The following is a 21,047-nucleotide window of genomic DNA, read 5'->3' as shown; positions in this document are numbered from 1 at the left end:
GCCCACACCCGTTCTAGGCAAAGAGGCACTGTTCGTTCCAGCTTTACAACTGGTCTGTTCCTTTCCCTCTACCTCTGACGTTACCGCCTCCTCCCTTTCTCCATCTGCTATCTTCCAGCCACAGTGGCCCTCCCGACATTTCTACTTGGATATCAAATGGGAATCTTGACATGCTCAACTGAACTCTTGATTTCCCCGCCCAAACGGCTTCTTCTACAGTTTTCTCAATCTCTGAAACAGCAACTCCATTTACTACCAGGCCAAGGTCCTTGGAGTCCTTCTCGATTCTACCCTCCTCTCTCCTCTAATCCATCAACAACGATTATGGCTTTATAAATGGGAACGTGCAACCCCTTCTTTTGAGTGCCCCCACTACTAACACCCAAGGATCAGGCTGCCATTGCCTATCACCCGGACTGTAGCAAAAGGAATCTCTCTGCTTCTGTACAGTCTAGTCTATACACAGCAGCCAGAGTGAAGCATGATACTTCTCTGCCTAAAACTGACATACTGTCTCACATGGTCAAGCTAGAGGCTTTTATTGTGGCCTATGGCGCCCTAGATGTGCTGCAACCCCACTCCATGCTAATCTCCAACCTAATGTCCTATTACTTTCTCTCCCGCCCACCAGTACCCCCATGGCCCTCCACCTCCATTCCCCAAAACACCACACATGCAAATACTCTAGTGCCTTTGCACTGCTGGGTATGCTCTTCCAAGTTGGTTCATATGCTCACTTTAGGTCTCCATTGAAATGTCACCTTATCAGAATGCTTTCCCTCATCTCTCTGTATTTTCCTCCATTGGAACGTGATGCTGATTACTATAATGACAACAAATGCTTTTACAGGGCTTACCATATGCCAGACATTAGAGTGCTATTTATATGTATATTCTCACATAATTGTCACAACCTCATGAAATAGAACTATTATCATCTCCATTTTACAGAAGAGAAAACTGAGACAGAGAGCTTAAGTATGCTTGCCTGAGGTCACAGAGCTAATAATGAGTATGGTAGATGAAATTTAAACTCAGGGAATTTGGCTTCAGAATCTATGTTATTATAAGTAAGTTCTATGAAAGTAAGAATGTCACCAATTTTGTTTACTTTATATATCCCATGCTGGGAACCATTCCTGGCGCATAGTTGGTGTTCAATATTTACTAGTATTGAAGAAATGAACACGATAGGGGCCTTGTCTTTCATGCTGCTTTATCTCTAGATACTTGTTGAATATAGAGGTTTGAGTAAAAGAGGTCTAGTGGCAAAAATAATTTTCTGCCATGATGAACATGCCCTATGCCTGTACTAATACTATAGCCAATAGTCACAAGTCCACCATGGAGCACCTGATACGTGGCTAGTGTGACTGAGAAACGAAATTTTAAATTGTATTTAATTTACATGTAAACGGTCACCTGTGACTAGGGGCAGTGCAGCTTTAATGACTTGCCTAAGACCAGTGGTTCTCAACCTTCTGGCCCTTTAACCCTTTGCGGTCCAAGGTTATTTTTGGAATTCAAACAGTCTGGTCCAAATTAATTGACGGGATTGAATGTGGAACTTTTTAATGTTCTTATTGCTCGACATTGGACCTGCTCCTAGCGCCTGGTCTGTCGAGTCAGCCTCGAGGTTGGACCGAAAAGGGTTAAATACAGTTCCTCATGTTGTGACCCAACCATAAAATTATTTTCATTGCTACTTCATAACTGTAATGTTGCTACTGCTATGAATCGTAATGTAAATATGATATGCAGGATTGTCTTAGGCGACCCCTGTGAAAGGGTCGTTCAACTGCCAAAGGGGTCACGACCCAGAGGTTGAGAACCGCTGCCTAAGACCAAAATGACAAATGAGAGTAAGGCAGAGAACACAGCTCTCCACCTAGCACTAACCAAAGGCCTTGACTCCTAAATCAGTGCTCTCTGCACTAGTCTGGGATTTTATTTTATTTTTAAATATATTTTATTGATTTTTCACAGAGTGGAAGGGAGAGGGATAGAGAGTTAGAAACATCAATGAGAGAGGAACATCGATCAGCTGCCTCCTGCACACCTCCTACTGGGGATGTGCCTGCAACCAAGGTACATGCCGTTGGCCGGAATCGAACCTGGGACCTTTCAATCTGCAGGCCGACGCTCTACCCACTGAGCCAAACCGGTTAGGGCTAGTCTGGGATTTTAGGAGAGCCACAGGACTGACAGTTTTATTCTGTCAGGGTGCTTTGTGCCCAGAGTTGTAGTTCTCAGCTAAAGACTTGGACGGATTTCTAGACACCTACGCGCAGCCTCTGCTTGCTTGCATGTAATTGACACCTCCACTATCAAGATCAGCCTTTTCTGTTAATTGTTACAGGATAGGAGATATGGCCCAGAATCGCCATCATTCGAGGCTTTGCCCAGTTATCATCCTTCGCTACTGCTTTCTGCTTCACAGAGGAGCTAGTCAGCCAAATGCCATTTCCTTATAGCAACACCAATACTCCTGTTAGACCCCAGGGTATCTATACTAATAAAAGGGTAATATGCTAATTAGACCGGGAGACCTTCCAGACGTCCTGGACAAAGCCATGGTGGCGGGGCCGAGGCAGAGGTAGTTAGGGGCAATCAAGCCGGCAGGGGAGGGCAGTTGGAGGCGATCAGGCTGGCAGGGGAGGGCAGTTGGGGGAGATCAAGCTGGCAGGGGGAGGCAGTTGGGGGTGATCAGGCTGGCGCAGGGGGGGCAGTTGGGGGCAATCAGGCTGGTGGAGGGGGGCGAGAAGGCCAGTGGGGGGAAAGTTGTGGGCAAGCAGGCCGGCAGGCAGAGTAGTTAGGGGCGATCAAGCAGGCAGGCAGGTGAGCGGTTAGGAGCCAGTGGTCCCAGATTGTTAGAGGGATGTCCCAGATTGGAGAGGGGGCAGGACGGGCTGAGGGACACCCCACCCCCCACACGAATTTCGTGTACCGGGCCACTAGTATCAGATCATAAGATACACCAAAATTCCAAACCCAAGCAGATTTCCTATATCTCTGAAGACACTTAATTAAAATCAATGGTGAGAACTGAAATCGCCATGTGTCCCCAGCACCACTAGCCATACTCTTTCCTTTCCTGACAAATCTTTCATTAGAGTCCAGGCCTAGCATGGAGATCTTATAGAAAAAAAAACTCCTAAAGATCAATAGCAGGTAGAACTCCTGGATGGAGACCTGGCTCTGAGAAAAGCGGTAGAAATATTACTCCCCCTTCCCCCCCAATTAATAATTCAGACCAAAGGGTAAACTGGGAGCTTGTGAGAAATTCCTCCCAGCAAGTCTGGCAGCGGTCTTGGGGTTGCAATAAACCAGTGCCCTCACTGCACAACAGGTTACTGCTGAAAAATATCAAAGGTATGACATTTATGCCCAGCCGACGTGGCTAAGTGGTTGAGTGTTGACCTATGAACCATGAGGTCATGGTTCAATTCCTGATGAGGGCACATGCTCCGATCCCCAGTGTGGGGTGTGCAGGAGGCAGCCAATCAATGATTCACTCTCATCATTGATGTTTCTCTCTCTCTCTCCCTCTTCCTTCCTCTCTGAAATCAATAGAAAAAAAAATCTTATATAATAAAAGTGTAATATGCAAATTGACCAAATGGAGGAATGACTGGTCACTTTGACATGCACTGACCATCAGGGGACAGACGCTCAACAAGGAGCTGCCCCCTGGTGGTCAGTGCACTCCCACAGGGGGAACAATGCTCAGCCAGAAGCCCTGCTCACAGCTGGCAAGTGCAGCAGTGGTGGTGGGAGCCTCTCCTGCCTCCGCTGCAGGCGGGTGGTAAGGAGCGAGGGGTCCCGGACTGAGAGAGGGCACAGGCCAGGCTGAGGGATCTCCTCCCCCCCAGTGCATGAATCTCGTGCACCGGGCCTCTAGTATATATATAAAAGTGAATTTATCACATGCATAATGTGTTGCAGGCACTGTCTTAGGTGCTTTGCTTGTGTTACTCATTTAATTCTCACAACAAATGTAAGGGGCAGGTATCTTTAATATTCCCAATGATCAGACGAGGAAACCAAGGCAAAGGGAGCTGGTCAAGGTCACACAGGTATAGCAAGTCATGGAGTCATGATTCAAACTCAAGGCCCTCCTCCTAACTTCTTCTTTATACTTTCCTTTTATCCAAAAAGAAGTAATTTCTCTCCAGAGCCAGCAGAGGAGTTGGCGAGATCCACAGCTTAAAGACACCAGATAGTGTGAATTTGGAGAATAGTATAAAACCTGATGGCCTAGATTCCTCTGGGTCCCTGGAAATAAACTCAACTAGATCAAATTAGATCAAACCGCCTAAGAAGTTTTTCACATACTGCAAAAAAGCCAGCATTTTTTAAACCTTCTCTGACTTTGGCTGGCATTTCCCTATGCTCATGGTTACCTGGGACTGTCCCCACCACTACAGTCACTCTCATCTACTCTCAGTCTTAGGTCATTTGACAGCATGAAGGACCTTCTCTAACACAGAGTTCACATTGGCAGCCCACTGATCTGGCCCAGAGATGTTCCTTTGGAATAGGTATTTTAAAATTGTGAGTTAGCTACAAACATTTAAAATTGGAACATTTTATAAAAACTTGTATTTCCAGCTTCCTTTGAGAAAAACCAGACAATCTGGCAAAAGTTGGCTGGAACTCAATGGGCAGAGCATAACCTCCCCAGACCACCAGCCACTGCCACCCCTAATGCTCTTAGCATGGATGCAGGGCAGGGCCGTGGAACCTCCTGCTTGAGCCATTTCTTCTTGCATCATTGGGCTCCACTCACTTCAATTACCTGTCTGGTCTTGCTGGTGTCTGAATTTGCAAGTCTTGATCTGATGGCTAGCATTTCATCACAGCCTCATCACCCAACTGTTTCTGCCAGCCATCTGGCTTCTACCCCCTTGATCCTGTTCTCACAATTACCTGTGTTAGACTACCTACTTCATCTTAACACACTGCAGACCAGTTTTATTGCTAGCTTTACCCAGTGGCCAGGTAAGTTTCTATTGAACGAGTACAAAAAACGTTTTACACAAATGTTAAAAGGCACACTTTAAAATTAAATACCCATTGCATTTTGAAGTTATTTATTACATGTTTTTACAAGCTAATATCTTTTTTAAAGTATGATACTTTGTAAAACACTGTGTAATATGAAGCGTAGATGCTTCATCTTTCAAACATTTTCGCAAGCTTCTATTTGTTCGAATTGTTCCACAAACTCTTGTTTTATGTAGTAATAAAGTTTCTCCAATTGAAATGCTATTGTAATAGTTATCTTGGTATATGTGATGCCCCAATTCCAGATACAGCCGAAGTAGTGACAGAATAGAGTCATTTAATTTTTTTCCTTCACCTGTGTAAATTTCCATATTGCAAATATACTCAGTCTTGCTCTCACATACCATTCTTACAAGTAAACCATATTTAATAATTTTAGCTGGGTTTTAATTCGAAATAGAAGACGTCCCCTCCAGGGAATCATGCCTTCATCTAATGATAATTCTTGCATAGGTTTATATATTGTTTGAAATTTACTAATGAAGTGGTTGAGTACAGATTGAATTTTAAATAGCCTGGATGAAGATTTAGTCATGTTTGCATTGTCATTGAAATGCCAATAAGTCCAGATGTGTTCAAAACGATTTCAACTCATTGAGGAAATATTGGAACAGCTAGAACTGGATTTGCAGACCAATATTCTTTCCAAGTATCCTTTCGAGTATGCCCCATTAGCACGATAAGTCCTAAAAAATTTTTTATATCTGTTGGAGTAACAGGAGACCACTTTATTGCTTTCGAAATTTTGTGCTTTCCCAAATTTTGTTTATAATATACTAGAGGCCCGTTGCATGGAGATTCATGCAATAGGCCTTCTTTCTCCCCTGGCTGCCAGCACCAGTTTTCCTCTGGCATCCAGGACCCAGACCTTCACTCTGGCCACCACCTTCCATCTTCGCTCTGGACACAGTCTTTGCTGTGGCTGGAGCCTTCAGTCTTTGCTCCTTGCTCCGGCCGGAGTCTTCAGTCTCCAGCCAGAGCTGCTCCTGTAGCTCCTTCCCCCCCCCCTCCCCCTCATAGCTTGATCGCTGCTTCGCCTGCTGACCTCGCTGACGGGCTCTTGGGTCCCAGGGGGCCGCCTTACCTGCGGCCCGGCTTTCGAATCACGATCACGATCATGATCACGGGCGGCAGGCAAGGCGGCTCCTGGGTCCCGGGGGGCTGCCTTGCCTGCGACCTGGCTTTCTGGCGGCTCCTGGAGTCCGACACAGGGGCCTGGATGGTGGCTCCCGGTGTCCCGCCCTGCCTGCAGTATGCAAATTAGCCACCATCTTTGTTGGCGGTTAATTTGCATATCGCACTGATCAGCCAAATGGCGATGGTAGCGAAGGTACGGTTAATTACCATGTTTGTCCATTATTAGATAGGATGTTCAATTGATGACAAAATAGTTCAAACAGATCGTGGTCAAAAATCAAGTTGGTGACTTCAACGATGTTCTTAGAATCAGATGGTATAACGGTAACCCCAGAATTACCTTCAAATTTTTCCAAATTAGGTTGAAAGTCCTCTTTTGACCAATCATTATCTCGGCAACCAAGACGCAAATTACACTCAAAATCATGTGTGGAATTGTTCCAATTTTCAGGTTCGGAATCACTTGAAATTACTATTTTTCGCCTTTTTGAAGGAATAACTATATCACTGCCACTGTGAAAGCTTTCATCACTTTCACTTGGAATATCTGATATATTGTCAGCAAATATATCCAGAATTTTATCATGTTCTTCGTCTCTATCCATGGTTACTGAGCACTTTAAAAATATCAAATTGATGTAAAGTTATTTTTATTACTAAAGACAAGAGACTAATCACTTTCAATTCCTTTTGTAATTTTTAACTTCAGCAAATGTGTCTCTCTAAATGACAACAATGGCCCTAGCCAGTTTGGCTCAGTGGATAGAGCGTTGGCCTGCTAACTGAAAGATCCCAGGTTCGATTTGGGTCAAGGGTACATGCCCGGGGTTGTGGGCTTGATCCCCAGTGGGGAACTTGCAGAAGGCAGCTGATCAATGATTCTCTCTCATCATGGATGTTTCTATCTCTCTCTCCCTCTTCCTTCCTCTCTGAAATCAATAAAAAATATATATATAAAAAAATAAATGACAACAATGAAAAGCTGCGAATTCTCATGACTGGCCACAAGCCTTAGAACAGAGAACACGAGGATTCTCATGATTCGTCTGCAATGTGTTAAATTCTCCTCCCTTGGCATCCAAGACTTGACAAAAATCATTACAAGGAGAGAGATATGTTATTTCTCAATTATTTCATTTTGCTAACTTCTTCCCACCCTGAACTACAGGCACTCCTACTACAAAGCTAACTCCTGCCCTTGACTCTTCTCCCTCCTTTACTTTCCCAAACATAAACCCCATCTCGTCTCATGGATCCAACATTCTTCCTACACATTTGCTTCCCACGTCTACATTTCTGTCCTGTGACTCCAAGCTGCCCTGGTGGTCTAGGCATCAGCTAGCTCCTCTCCACCCCTCTGCTCTTAAGAAAGGCCTCACCATTTCCCCAGGCACAAACTTGAAATCATCTCTCTTTCCCTTTTCTCATTCATCCCCTTTATAACCAGTTGCCAATCTTATAAACTTTCTCTGAGTGCCTCACATAGTTACTTTCAATGTCCCCTTAGAATAGCTCGTTATGTGAACACACACCTGGATTAGCCTTCTAATTGACTTTGAGCCTTTCTTCTCTGCCCTCCATGATTACTAATGCACAGCTTGGAGCACACTGCCACCTCAATACCCAGCTCAAACAACTTTATGGCCCTCTACTGACTTCATGACAATATACCACCACTCAAGTAGACCATAATGCTCTCCACAATCCAGTGACAACCTACTTTTATCTCTCTGCTCTCCTTCCTGTCCTCTCCCTGTACTGAGAATAACCACACTGACATTAAGCCTCACGTGAACTATGCCCTCCACCTCTGGAATGCCTTTTCTTCTTTCTTGCTACGCCCTTTCCAGTGCCAGCCCTTGCACACTGCTCAGGTGGACCATTCTTCTGACTTGAGCATTTAGTTGAATGCATGGTTCTTTGCTGCCTTGTGTTCCTATTTCAGACCTGTGCATCCAGGCGGCATATCTCCCCTGATCTGCAGGATTCTTTAGGACAACTCTTAGTACAGGACTCTACGTTCACTCAATGAACTGAACCATATTGTAAAGCTCAACTCTGCTGCATACAAAAGAAAGTTACTAATCCCAGAAGCTGCAGAGATAAAACAAACCTTCTCATCCTTTGGGGGCCGACCCCGTTTCCGGGGACTCTGCTCTTGGGCTCTTTTCAGAGGGGACTTGGAGCCTCTCTCTGAAGAGCCTGATGACACCCTCTTCTTTCCTTCTCCCATGTTCTTCTTCACCTTCCCTTCAGACAGGCTAAGCTTGCGCTTCTCATCACCTGAGTTTGGCCTACTTCTCTCCTCACTGGAATTACGCCGATTCTTGTCATCAGCAGAATTGTGGGATGATGTCTGAAAGTTTAATAATAATAATGATAACCACCACAAGAGCCGCTGCCATCACCACCACCATTTACACGAGCCATGCCCTATGATGAGCACTTTACATGCATTATCTGCACAACAACCCTATGAAACAGGTCTACTGTCATGCCCACTTACACTTGAGCAGTTAAAAAAAAAAAAAAAATCAAGTCACTTGCCCACAGTCCCAAAGCTAAGAAGTAGAATTTACACCCAGGCAGTGGATATATCCCAGAGGCTGTGCTCCTAATCACTGAGCTATAAAAGGAGAAAAGACCTCTGCTGCACTCAGATACTTCTCCTGAGTCCAAGTGACTTTCCTAAGAGCAACAATCTATTCCAGAAAGGTCAGCTGCATGCATGGAGCTTCAAGCCGATTACCAAAATGCTGATACCTCAGAATTGAAGTAGCTCTTTTTCTACTGTCATTTCATAAGAATAGAGTTTTGAATTAGGGTGACATTTAATCTGTTAGTTAGTATGCAAAAATAACCGGTTGGGCATTAGCATAAATTAAGAATCATGAAGTCTCTCACCTGGTCTTTCCCTTTGGCTCTCCTGAGGAACTCTTCCACAGCATCCACAGCTTGCTGGAATCGTTTTCCCTTGTTAATCTTTATCATTTCCTCCTTATGCGCATGGTATGGCTTTAGCTGTTCCACTTTGATCCAGGCACTAGCAGAAAATACACAGAGAAAGGGTATGATCCACACTGCCTATGCCAAAGTATCAAAGACCTCACCCTAGCAGAATGCAATGATCCATTTGCTTTCATTGGGCTTTGAACAGGCCTGCCATTTTTTCAAAACATATTATTGACCATTTCAAGCTCTTGAGCCTTAAAGTATGTTTTCTTGGAACAAGCCAAGCAGAACAAGAAAAATCAGAATATCCTCCAAATGAAATCACTGTGTGATATGTTATTTCCACCCCTATTCACCTTCCTTCTACACTGAACCACACACACCATGCATGCCACTTGCTCTCAGGACAGAGGAAACCTGGACCTGCTTTCCCATTTTCACCACACAGTATAGATGGCCACATATGGATCCTAGGAAATCAGGGCACCTGGAAGCATCGCCACCCGCAACAACCTAAACCAGATTGATGACCTGTCAATCAACTCAGAGTCAGGGATATGAGGGCTTAGGAAATGCAACATCTAAAATCTTCTGCTCTTACAGATATTTGTAGCTGTGGAGCCTATATTTGTTCATAAATGACTGTATCCATGGCTACTAGACCACACAAAACATGTGACACATGGCTTGGAATGAGGGCAGCAGCACAAAGGGAGGCCTTCAAAAACAAGATTCTATTTGCGATTAAAGGTAGAAAAACATACTCTTCTAATATTTAATTTTTAATTACTACCATCCGTGCATAACACATGAAAGTAGAAAAAGCCCTCAATTGTCAATTCTGGAATATCTGACCAACCACACTTACCATCTGAACAATTCAGCCTCAGCTGACTTTCTGTGGTTTCCCTAAATGATATTCAGTTTCACAGTATAAAGGAGAGAATTTTATAGGTTTGGCAAGGTAATAGTTAATTTATATGTTGTACCTTGTAACACTCAAAGATTTCACAGTATACCCTTCAGAAAAAGTGGGTCAGGGTAAGGATTTAGAAACTGGGCTACCACACTAACTTAGGGTTCTTTCTCTTGGAGAAAGCTATAGAATTTTCATTAATAACTAGAGGCCCGATGCACGAAATCATGCAAGGGGCTCGGCCCTCTCAGCCCTGGCTTTGTCCGGAAGGTCGTCCAAATGGTTGTCCGAACGGTCCTTCTGCTATTTGGTCTAATTAGCATATTAGCTTTTTATTATATAGGAGGATAGTAAAAGTGCTAACCTCTGTACATAAAAATAGTGCTACCAACCCACCAACAGCTTTGGGTGTTGTGATAATGATTGTGACAGTGGGTCTGTACAAACACAACAGCCCTGTGACCATCAACTGGCAAGTGGGACAGCAAACCAGGACTAGGCATGTTACCTATGGGTAAACAAAACTAGACAGAATGAATGATGAAACGGGACTCAGCCCTAGCTGTTCTGGCTCAGTGGATAGAGCCTAGGTCTGCAGACTGAAGGGCCCTGGTTTGATTCTGGTCAAGGGCACATGCCCGGGTTGCGGGCTTGATCTCCAGTAGGGGGCATGCAGGAGGCAGCCAATCAATGACTGTCATCATTGATGTTTCTCTCTCTCTCTCTCTCTCTCTCTCTCCCTTTCTGAAATCAATACAAGTATATTAAAAAAAAGAAAAAGAAAGGGGACTCAGACACTGGTCTCACTGCATAGAGCTTCCACTGGATGAGTAAGCAGGTAACTTTCTCGTGACCAATTCATTTTAAAATTTGAAATCTGACACAATGGAGCTAAGTGGGTCCGATCTATAGGAAGACAAATGGAATTAAATTTCAAACCCATAGTGTCTGGCAAGTATACCACTGAACTGACCTTCTTGCCTCTCCTCGCATGTATAGTGTTTCGAAGGACAGACCATCAGAGCAATCAGATACAAAGCCAGACACTCCCTGAAAAGCCAGTTAAGCTGTCATACCAACTGGTGGCTCAAACATGACACAAGTATCAGTAATGAAGCTTAAAAGAGCCACAGACCTCAAGACAGGCCTCTTCCTTTTTCTGAGCTTCAGTCAGAAGCTGAGAACTGCACAAGTTCCAGAAAAAAACCAATAGGGTGGTTTTGATGGAGCCCTTGAGATGGGACAACATACTCCAAGAATCCTAATTCCTAACCTCCCTCCCCATATTAACCTTTGATTCAGAGTAAGTGGAAGGGTAAGGCTATCTGGAGGAAGCACCAATAAATCCATGCCTATGTTTTTATTGAAGCATTTTACTGATTTCTGCCAGGAGAACAATATAGTAAAAATCCGTTTCAACCTGAAGACTGGCATTTGAGATAGTAAAGTGAAATTTTCCTCTATGATCATCTTTGAAAAGTGAAAATGGTTTGCTAAATGAACTGACAGCATAAATATGACTTTAAAAAGATAAATGCAAAAAGTTAATCTACTTAATCAATCAGTTGTTGGATAAGCATCCTGCCACATTAGTAAAACAGTAAATAAAAAGCCAGCCCGCCAGAGCCCCAGGAAGATTACTTCATGAAAGCAAATCAAACTGAAATCCCTTTGGCTGTCTGAATAGAGTATTTTCTCTAAAGGCTGTAGTACTGCAAAACCCTCTCTGTATCCATAAAGAGGGTTTGCTTTTCAGCAGGAGCTTCAATAATGCACCACTCTCCTATCCACTGAGGCTCATCAAGCGGGGCTGGCATGCAACTGGTGCTCAATAAATAATCACAGGGTAAATGATGCCTTCCAGGCACATTCAGGGTGACTCTGGGTTAAATGTTGTAAGGCATTAGTGGCCTTTTGTGGTTGTTGCATTTTTTTTTATTTTTTTTTAGTGACTGCTGTTTGTTTCCTTGATATAAGCTGTAACTTGTGATTTCCCTTATGTCATTCTCCCAATGCCTAGAAGGAGCTGGACCTTTTCTGTCCAAGTTGTTGTAGGTTGGGAAGTCATAAAAATCAAGCTTAGTCAAATTGCATCTAAAGCATGTGCCTTCCCTTTTATGTAAAAGAAAGTTAATTACATATTGTTTGTAGAAGTAAACACCTAAAAACAAAGTAGCTAGCGATCAGCAAGGTCATTACAAAGTACAAAATGGAAGGTCCCTTAAGATATTTGGCTAAGTGGAAAAAGCAAGATGTAGAGCAGTGTGTAGTATTCTACCACTTGTGCAAAAAAGAGGAAAAAGGCCCAGGCCAGTGTTGTAAAGTGGTCAGAGCGTCGGCCTGCGCACTGAAGGGTCTCAGGTTCAATTCCTGGTCAAGGACGCGTACCCGGGTTGCAGGTTTGCTCCCCACCCCTGGTCGGGGCGTGTGCAGGCGGCAACCAGTTGATGTGTCTCTCTTACATCGATGTTTCTCTCTCTCTCTCCCCTTCTCTCTCCCTTTCTTTCTCTCTGCAAAGCAATGTGGGGATTAACCAAACAGAAACAAACAAACAAACAAAACAAAAAAGAGGAAAAAGGAATATGTAGCTTCTTGATTATACAAACACTATCTCTAGAGGGCTATGCCATAAAAAACACTGATGACTAGAGGCAGGGAACTGGGTGGCTGAGGGACAGAGATGAATGGAACCCTTTCATCGTTTATAGCTTGAGTTTTTTTTTGGTAACTATAAAGGCGTACTATCTTTAAAAAACATCAAATCAATAAAGGCCTCTGCTGTAGAACAAGGGCTATTCTGACTGCCCAAAGGGTTTTCCCCATTATTTCCTTGTTTGTAAGGTTTCCTCAGGTGGGTAGTAACTGCCTGGATGCCTGTTAGATGAACTGTAGTACGGTCAAGAGCAGCTAACTTACCCTGGTATTCTGATATACCTCCTACAAAGTCGTTTTCGTTTGTGAATATAAACCTTCCACATAGCTACCATCAGATTATACACTCCACTCAAAATGAATTTAAAAACATCACATTTTTTTGCTCTAGTTTGGCTCAGTGGATAAAACGTCAGCCTGTGGACTGAGAGGTCCCGGGTTCGATTCTGGTCAGGGGCATGTGCCTTGGTTGCGGGCACATCCCCAGTGGGGGGTATGCAGGAGGCAGCTGATTGATGTTTCTCTCTCATCAATGTTTCTAACTCTCCCTCTCCCTTTCTCTCTGTAAAACTTCAATAAAATATTTTTTTTTTGAAAAAATACAAAACATCACATTTTTGCCCTGCTTGGTGTGGGCCGCAGGTTCAATTCCTCATCAGGACACATACCCAGGTTGTGGGTTCGATCCTGGGTCAGGGAGTGTACGGGAGGCAACCAATTGATGTTTCTCTCTCTCAAATCAATAAAGAATATCCTTGGGTGAGGATTAAAAACAACAAATTACATTTTCAAAAACTTCCATAATTCTGACCTGCTTTCCTCTTAAATTAAAATCATACCATGAAGCTACCATATTCAAGGTGCCAGTCCATGAACAATCTCAAACACCCTCACATATGTGTCTCAGACTTTGCACAGACACAATGAAATGACCTGGGTGGGGGTGGGGGAAGGAGAGAGAACACATGCAAGCATAGTCCAAAGGTGAGGATAAGAAGAGGGTCAGAAGATGTGGGTTCGCTTCTCCATCTGGAATTGGTGAGTAGCACATTGTAAATAATTCCTAAGCTCCCCCCACTCCAAACCATTGAAAAAGGCTAAGTATCCTGAGGTAGTAGAGCTTCAAATCCAAGCCATTCAGAAATCAAGATACCCCCCAAAACCATAAACAACTCAAAAAACAAAACAACCAAGAACTACACACAAAAAGATAATTAAAAATTTCTCAGTTCATTTCAAGCAATGATTATCACAGAGACATCAACGAAGTCTTGCAGATAAGATAAAGATTTTGTTTCCAAAACTTGAAAACATTCCCAAAAGCTGGGTGAGATTTTCAAGCTGCGCTGTCTATATCAACGCCGCCAGCTGCATTTTTTGGTGCCATTTTCTATAATTCCAGTGTATGACACATGCTCCGGCCTCAGCCACCAAAGGAGTCACCTACAGGATGGGAGCTGTGCTGATGGTAGGTGAGAATCTACTCAGTGCTCTAGGATGACTACTGTCTAGCCCTGGCAGAAGGACACTGCTGGCTCAGTCAAAATATTAAGAGCAGTGGCCCTCACTCTCTACTTGGCTCAATTCTTCAACTATTACACAGTGTTACATGTAGTAACAGTGGGTCAATCAGTTGCCAGGTGAAAAGAAAAAGGGATGCTTGGATGGTTCCAATCTGTTATGCTCTGAGCCACAGATTTTTCTGGAAGAATTATTTGAGTACTCACTCAGACACTTCATACCCAGCCTGTCCCACCTTCTATCTGGCTTGATGTAAAAGTACCTCAGGCTGACATCTATGACTTAAAATCCACAAATCTCCTGCCTCTCAGTTTCCACATCTACCAGTATAGATGGAAGTTTCTGAAAATGTAATTTTTATTTCTGTTGATTTCGAGCAACTACAAACTAAATAAACTCCCTTCACTCTGTCATCCACAGTCACTGACCAAACTTGTAAACTCTGAGCTCAGTTTCTCCTCTGATGGGCAGCCACCTGTCCAAGATGGGCCCTCATGTGCCTGAGATTTAATCTTTGGTTGTGGCCACCTGATAGAGTTGACAAAGTTATGTTAAAGTTATTTTCCCCTCTGTATTTCCATGAAACAGAAAACAACTGTGGGCAATTCCCGTTGTGGTCATCCAGCCTTGGAGAGTCGAATCCAGCCATCTTACTAAGTCCTTCACTTCACAGGGGAGGCTGGTTAGGAAAATCTGGCCCTCTCTTCCTAACAGTGGGATGTCAACAAAATAGATTAGAAGTTTTGGCAGAGGAAGGGAGAAAGAAAAATCAAGTTTCTAAAAGATTGAAATCATTGTTTATCTAAAGGAGTTACTCTTTTTAGAAAAAAATGTGTTTTTATTGACTTTAGAGAGAGAGGGAGAAGGATAGAAAGATAGAAACATTGTCTGCCTCCTGCACACCTCCTACTGGGGATCAGGCCTGAAAATTGGGCATTTGCCCCGACCAGGAATCAAACCAGTGACCTCTTGGGGTTCATGGGTTGACGCTCAACCACTGAGCCACACCGGCTGGGCTCTTTTTACTCTTTAATAAAGGTCCTTGCTAATATAAAAAATCCCATCTCTATATATTTTCTCCATAAGTAGTATGTCAGTTTTGAAACTGAATACCTGTAACTGAATCCTATATTTCTCAGGAGTACAGGAATAGCCCCACTGGGTCAGGCCCTGTCCACCGTGGTCAGTGCCTAATCACCAGAGAAGCCTCCATTCTAGAATGTGCCTGACATCAAGTATTAAAGGTGAGGTAGAGACCAGCTTCTTCTGTAGCCCTTATGACTTTGCCCTTCACAAAGCAGTTCTCATCCCTAAAAAGTTCACTTGCATTTCTTTTCTAAACCACCTCTTAAACGTTTGTTTCATATTGTACTCCTTATACATGTCCTAAACAGTCATATGTTTATTATACTCATGGTGCCCCTTGTTGAAACATTTGGGAGGTTTATGAACAAGTCAGTGTTTACCTCCTTACGGTCACTTATTATTTCATCAATTTGGATTGTGCTTTTTTCAGTCTTTGCTTTTTCACATTAGAGTCCTACTCTTTTGTCTGATTTGGTCCCCTTTCCAGATCTTGACAAGTTCCTCCTCCAAATTCCTTTGGGAGCATGGACTGGACTGTACAAGTACTCCTGGAGATGCACAGTATAGTTTTTACATAAAGATGGGAGGATGTAAAAATAAGAAAAAATAAAGAAAAAAGGTGGAACAATGTATTGCTTTGTGTTCAAAGACTTTTTGGTCAGAAGAGCAGACCTGCTGATGTCCTTAGGAATCTCCAACTTTCAGGTGACTTTCTTTTCAAACAGATTCTCTCTCTTCTGGGCAGTCTGTGTCTGTCCCTCACATTTTCCCTACTCAAAGCCACCTGCTTCTTACCAGCTTTTTCTTTTGTAACAAGAGATCTATACCCTAACCTGATGTTTGCTGAACACCTGCTGTATATACCAAAACCACACTATGGTAAATGATGCTACTTCTTTGTACAAGGTCGGGAGTATTTTTCTTACATGTAGATAAGAATGCAGAGTCCTAGAAAGATGAACTTGCCCAAATCAGAGTAGGTGAAACTGGTATATGAATGCATGTTAGGCTGGTAACAAATCTAGAGCTCTTTCCCCAAAGTAATTCACTGCTCCCCAACAATCTGGAGAGTTTACCCTCAGATAATATAAAGATACTAAATAAAATCTGCCTTAACTGATCACTAAGAACCCTCCTCCCTTCAGAGAAGTGCTGTCGATCCTTACCCTTGTTTCCTTTTACGGAGTCAACTGCCTAGCCACAAAAAGATAACATGTTAGTCCTACAATGTATTATTTTTTAAATAGCTTTTTATATGGAACTCTATCAAGGAAGTTTAAAAAGCTTAAAGATATTAAATCTAGCAGTTTCCCTGTATCCACTTGCTTATGAATCCCCTCAAAAAACTTTAGCCAATTAGAAATCACATCATCACCACTACTGACACCATTAGGTTATTTTTGCATTCAGTAAGTGCATCCTTTTCATTGGCTTCACTTGGTTGCCTGTTGAGCATGGCAATTCACTCAACTCCAATTTTCTGTGTTTTATCTGTAGTATTTCTTATACATAAGGACTACAGTTTATTTTTCTAAACTTCCAGAACTTTAAAAAACATTATTATAAAAACACAATGACTTTCAGGCTTGCTGTAATCTGATTAAGCCCCCACTTTCTATGAGTTCTCATTTTTCTTTCATACTTGGTTAGCTAAACAAAGAAGTACACAAGTTAGGCCAACCATATTGCCTCTGTCATTCCCAAGCCCAAGTTCTTTTCTTTGTTAAGGATATTTTTTCCATTGATTTTTAGAGAAAGTGGAAGGGAGGGGGAGATATAGAGAGGGAGAAACATTGATGTGAAAGAGACACATCAATTGGTTGCCTCCTACATGAGCCCCAACCATGGCCGGGGGTTGAGCTTGCAATGAGGCACATGCTCTTGACCGGAATTGAACCCAAGACCCTCAGTCCACGGGCCAACCCTCCAACCACTGAGGCAAACCAGCTAGGTCCCAAGCACAAGTTCTTTGCCTTAGATGGGGAGCCTCTCTCTGCCCACATATCCAACTAAAAGACCAGTTATTTATAGAATCCAATGCCTAGAATACCCTTACTATTCCTGCCTACACCAACTCTATCCATCCCGAGTTTGATTCAAATTCCATCTCTTACATCAGCCTTTGACCTGGCCATTCTCCACTGATCTCTATATATATTCTAGAGCCCTTTAATAATTATCTGAATCACTCATTCTGCACTTAACCCCATCTTAAATGTTTATGTCTTTGTCACCTGAGTTCCTGGAAGACGGGCACCACAACATTCGCTTTCCAAGTTCCCTTCGGTGTCAAGCAATTCGGAGTGTGGTTGTACAATCAGCACTTGTTTTATGCATCAGGATAATCTTTCTTGTGAAATCCATGGCATACCAGAACATTCTCTCTTCCAGAGTGTCTCTGGCTCTCACAGCTCCAGGATAGTGACCCCTTTGAAATATTGCCATCAAAAGGCTGCTAAGTTGGTTTGTAACAGAGAACTGGGGCTGGGTATATCAGTATATCTGTATGATGCCAGGCAAACGCTAAATCAAAATGAGTAAGCACTCTGACACATAAACTCCTGAGCAAATGAAGAACACTGTTTATAAGAGATTTTCCTATGGAATATTATATCTTGCTTTCTAGGAATGTGTATTTTAATCATTGGTATTAAATTATCAGAAAAGTCACATTTTCCTAACCCTAAATTACATTTTCCTGTAAGAATCATAGACAGAAATATAACTACTTAAAGAAATCAAACCATCTAGCTAGACCTAGGTAATCAACTTGATGTAGTGATAAGTTAAACAAATCACTCAAGCAAATACATCTTCTTCCCCTCATTGTGCTTTCCTATCAAAGAATCTCAAATTAATGGTTCTGATTTCAACTCAGGTCTGGTTAAAAAGCATTACTTTTACATTATTAGAGTGAGCTATTACCTCTTACAAAAGAAAGCAGATTAAACAATTACTTTTATTAAGATAAATATTTTAATTTTCACTGTATACCTCATGCATGAGCCAAATGATAAACAGCTATTAATAGAGAACCAAATGTGGGCTTTATAAAAGGAACTGCCTATGGAACGGGTAAAGAGATGTGAGAAACTATCTCAATGTGATTATTATATTTAGAAGGTGGTGAGCCCTAGTTCTCACCTGACATTATTATTAGCCCAGGACAGTTCTGCAAGATAAGAATACGAATACCATCTTTTATCTAGGTATGAGGCCAGAATGATACGCATCCGTACAGACTATAGTAAGGCTGAACTAGGGTTCCTAGAATATTCTCAAAGCAGCTCAGACCCAGGGCAAAAGCTAAAAAAAGGCAAAGGGAAACTCTTGGTGAGTGCTACTCACTGATCCTCTGTTCCAAAAAACTTTACAAAGAAGCATTTCTTCCCACGAGGTTTCTTCAAATCCTTGGGTGGATTAACAATCTGGGGGATAAAAGGGGGAAAAAAAAGGTTTTCCACAGCTCAAAGCCAGTAAGAAAAAAAGGAATGTCTTAAAATAAAAACCCAGGGCCTAGAATATGTTTAGACTTGGCACTTTTCTACAGAAGTTCCCTGTATCAAACATGTAACAAGCACAGTGTTCAGTAGATAAAATTTCCTTTTTGAAATGGTCCTGTTTTAAAAGCAATTAAAATGAAGACCAACAGCCCCCCCACCCCCAAAGTGACCCTATAATCACTGAAGAAATGCAAAGGACACTTTTGAAAATATTTCAAGGCAGGAAGAGTTGAGACAGGTAATAGTGACAATGAAAGTCAACTGAGGCACTGAAAATGCCATGCTCCAAAGAGACAGTCTAAGGCATTTCTTGGGCTCCTAGCAAGAATATATAAACAGAACATTTGGAAAGCTATGATGGATCGCCTCATGCAAAATTTGAAATGCCAACTTCTGCAAAGATGCACTGGAGCACCACATATGGTAACATGGAAAGAAGATTTAAACTGAGTTGGGACAAAAATACTTTGACTTTTCACTAACCTACATTTAGATTTCTCTCTTCCTGGAGAATTTATTTTCTTCTCCTTTTGTTAGATTTAAGTATAAAGCTAAATTCAAACTAGAATTGATTTCCAGAGTTAAAAGACTCCATCAAAACCATCTCTGATTCAAGAAATAAGCAATCACTGCAGATTAAATGACCTGATTTATATATTGGCTTTTCTAAATGAACTGATATTAGAGAAAAGAAAAATCTGATTGTCATTTAAATAGGCACAGTTTCATTCAAGGTTAGAAACTGAGGGGAATGCATCTGCCATTCGTCACCTCTTCAAACCCAACTTCAGACGTCTTCCTTTAGTTTAGTGGCAAGACACTCACCTTTCCCGGCCATGGAGGGTACCGGCCGAGTTTCCCCCTAGAGAAAACACAGAAGAGTCAGCATTTGCCCTGGAAAGCTTGTCCGCTTCCTGCAACCCACTCAACATGCCATTTATTTCCCTAAAACTCCACTTGCATTCTCCAGCGCCAGAACAAAAGCTGGCAAACAGGAGTTCTTAACTCCTGGCTTCCATGGATGGCCCCACAAGTCCAAACCCCTCAGAACTGGAATGCAAAATTGTACACATATGCGCAGAAGGTGTGTGCATTCTCCTGGCAACAAGGGGTACAACAAAACCACCGAGAGTCACTTGTCTAGAGCCTCCCCTTGGTGGGGGTGGGGGACAGTTTGCTCTGTAAACACAGACTTCCCCTCGCAGTCTGGTTCAGTTCACCGCGAGCCCAGTCCGTCCTGCCAAATGCTAATGGAAGCCTTCCTCCGGGTCAAGAAACAAGCTACGCAGCTAGAGAGGCGGCGACAGTCGGTCCTGGTTCGGGCGGTTGTCTGGGGGCACAGAAGCGGACTGCGAGAGGCACACAAGAAGGTACTGGTCACTGCCAACCTAAAGGAGAAGTGTCCCCTCCATGTCTTCACGGGGCAGCGCCATCAGTCCGGTTTCGACACCCCCCGGCCGAGCCGCCCGCACAGGTCGGTTCCATCGCATCACGGGTTTTAACGGGCTCGCCCGGACGGTATGGCCCCGCGGGCTCCCCGCGAACCCCAGCAAGACCCAGAGGGAACCGGCGTCCGCGGCCGACGCCCTTCACAGTAACCGCCGGCGTCCGATCTGGAGCGTAGCTCTCTCCCGGGCGCCCTCACGGCTCAGAGAGGGGCCCATCACGGCCACCCTCGGACTCAGTCCCCGGGGGCCAGGCTGCCCCTTCCGCCCGGCGTCATTCGCAGCGCCGGCACCTCATCTCGGCCTCTCCGCGGCGTGGAGCGCACAGAAAAGCAGCTCCCGGGCTGGCCGCCAACTGCGCGCCCAGGGGAGCAGCTCCCCGGCGCACCTCGCTTGGCCCCGGCCGCCCGGACTCACCATACCAAGTCGCCGAGCCGCAGACTCACAGCCGCCATCTTACCACCCAACCACCACCGACGCACGGGTCGCCGGGAACCTTAGGTAGCCCTGGCACCGCCCATTGGAGTGCGCCCTGCCACGTGACTAGGGACGGCTGTCATCGGCCTAGCCGCCTCTCTGACGTCACCACGCCCGCCGGGGCTTATTGGCCGGGCGAGGGGCACGTGACTAGGCGCCGCTGTCTCCGCGCGCCGGAGCCCCAAACTCCCGGCTCCTTCCCCCTCCCTCGGGCTCGTGACAACGAAGCACCCGCGGTTTGAGGCGGCGGCGAGGACTGAGCTGCTGACCGAGCGCAGCGCGAGGAAGTCG

At 43.9% G+C, this 21,047-nt stretch overlaps 1 protein-coding gene across 3 annotated transcripts in view; it reads right to left on the bottom strand.

Moving 5' to 3' along the window:
• The window catches only part of GLYR1 (glyoxylate reductase 1 homolog), a 49,007-nt gene extending 28,189 nt beyond the window's left edge, over window positions 1–20,818 (bottom strand). Inside the window, exons 1-6 of one of the 3 annotated variants that reach the window (XM_023755225.1) lie at window positions 20,223–20,685; window positions 19,660–19,696; window positions 18,680–18,759; window positions 17,566–17,759; window positions 9,109–9,247; window positions 8,318–8,560 (exon numbers count right to left, since the gene is read on the bottom strand). In XM_023755225.1, coding sequence (XP_023610993.1) covers window positions 8,318–8,560; window positions 9,109–9,195 — 330 coding nt within the window. In that variant the 5' untranslated portion in view covers window positions 9,196–9,247; window positions 17,566–17,759; window positions 18,680–18,759; window positions 19,660–19,696; window positions 20,223–20,685. The other 2 variants (XM_006109929.3, XM_014457254.2) reach the window with 2 other exon arrangements.
• Between the last annotated feature and the right edge of the window lie 229 nt (window positions 20,819–21,047).

Source organism: Myotis lucifugus, unplaced genomic scaffold (genome assembly GCF_000147115.1).
Source record: "Myotis lucifugus unplaced genomic scaffold, Myoluc2.0 scaffold_72, whole genome shotgun sequence".
In the NCBI taxonomy this organism is placed as follows: Eukaryota; Metazoa; Chordata; class Mammalia; order Chiroptera; family Vespertilionidae; genus Myotis; species Myotis lucifugus.
The sequence above is the reverse complement of the archived record's forward strand: the minus strand, read 5'-3'. Positions and strand labels throughout refer to the sequence as shown.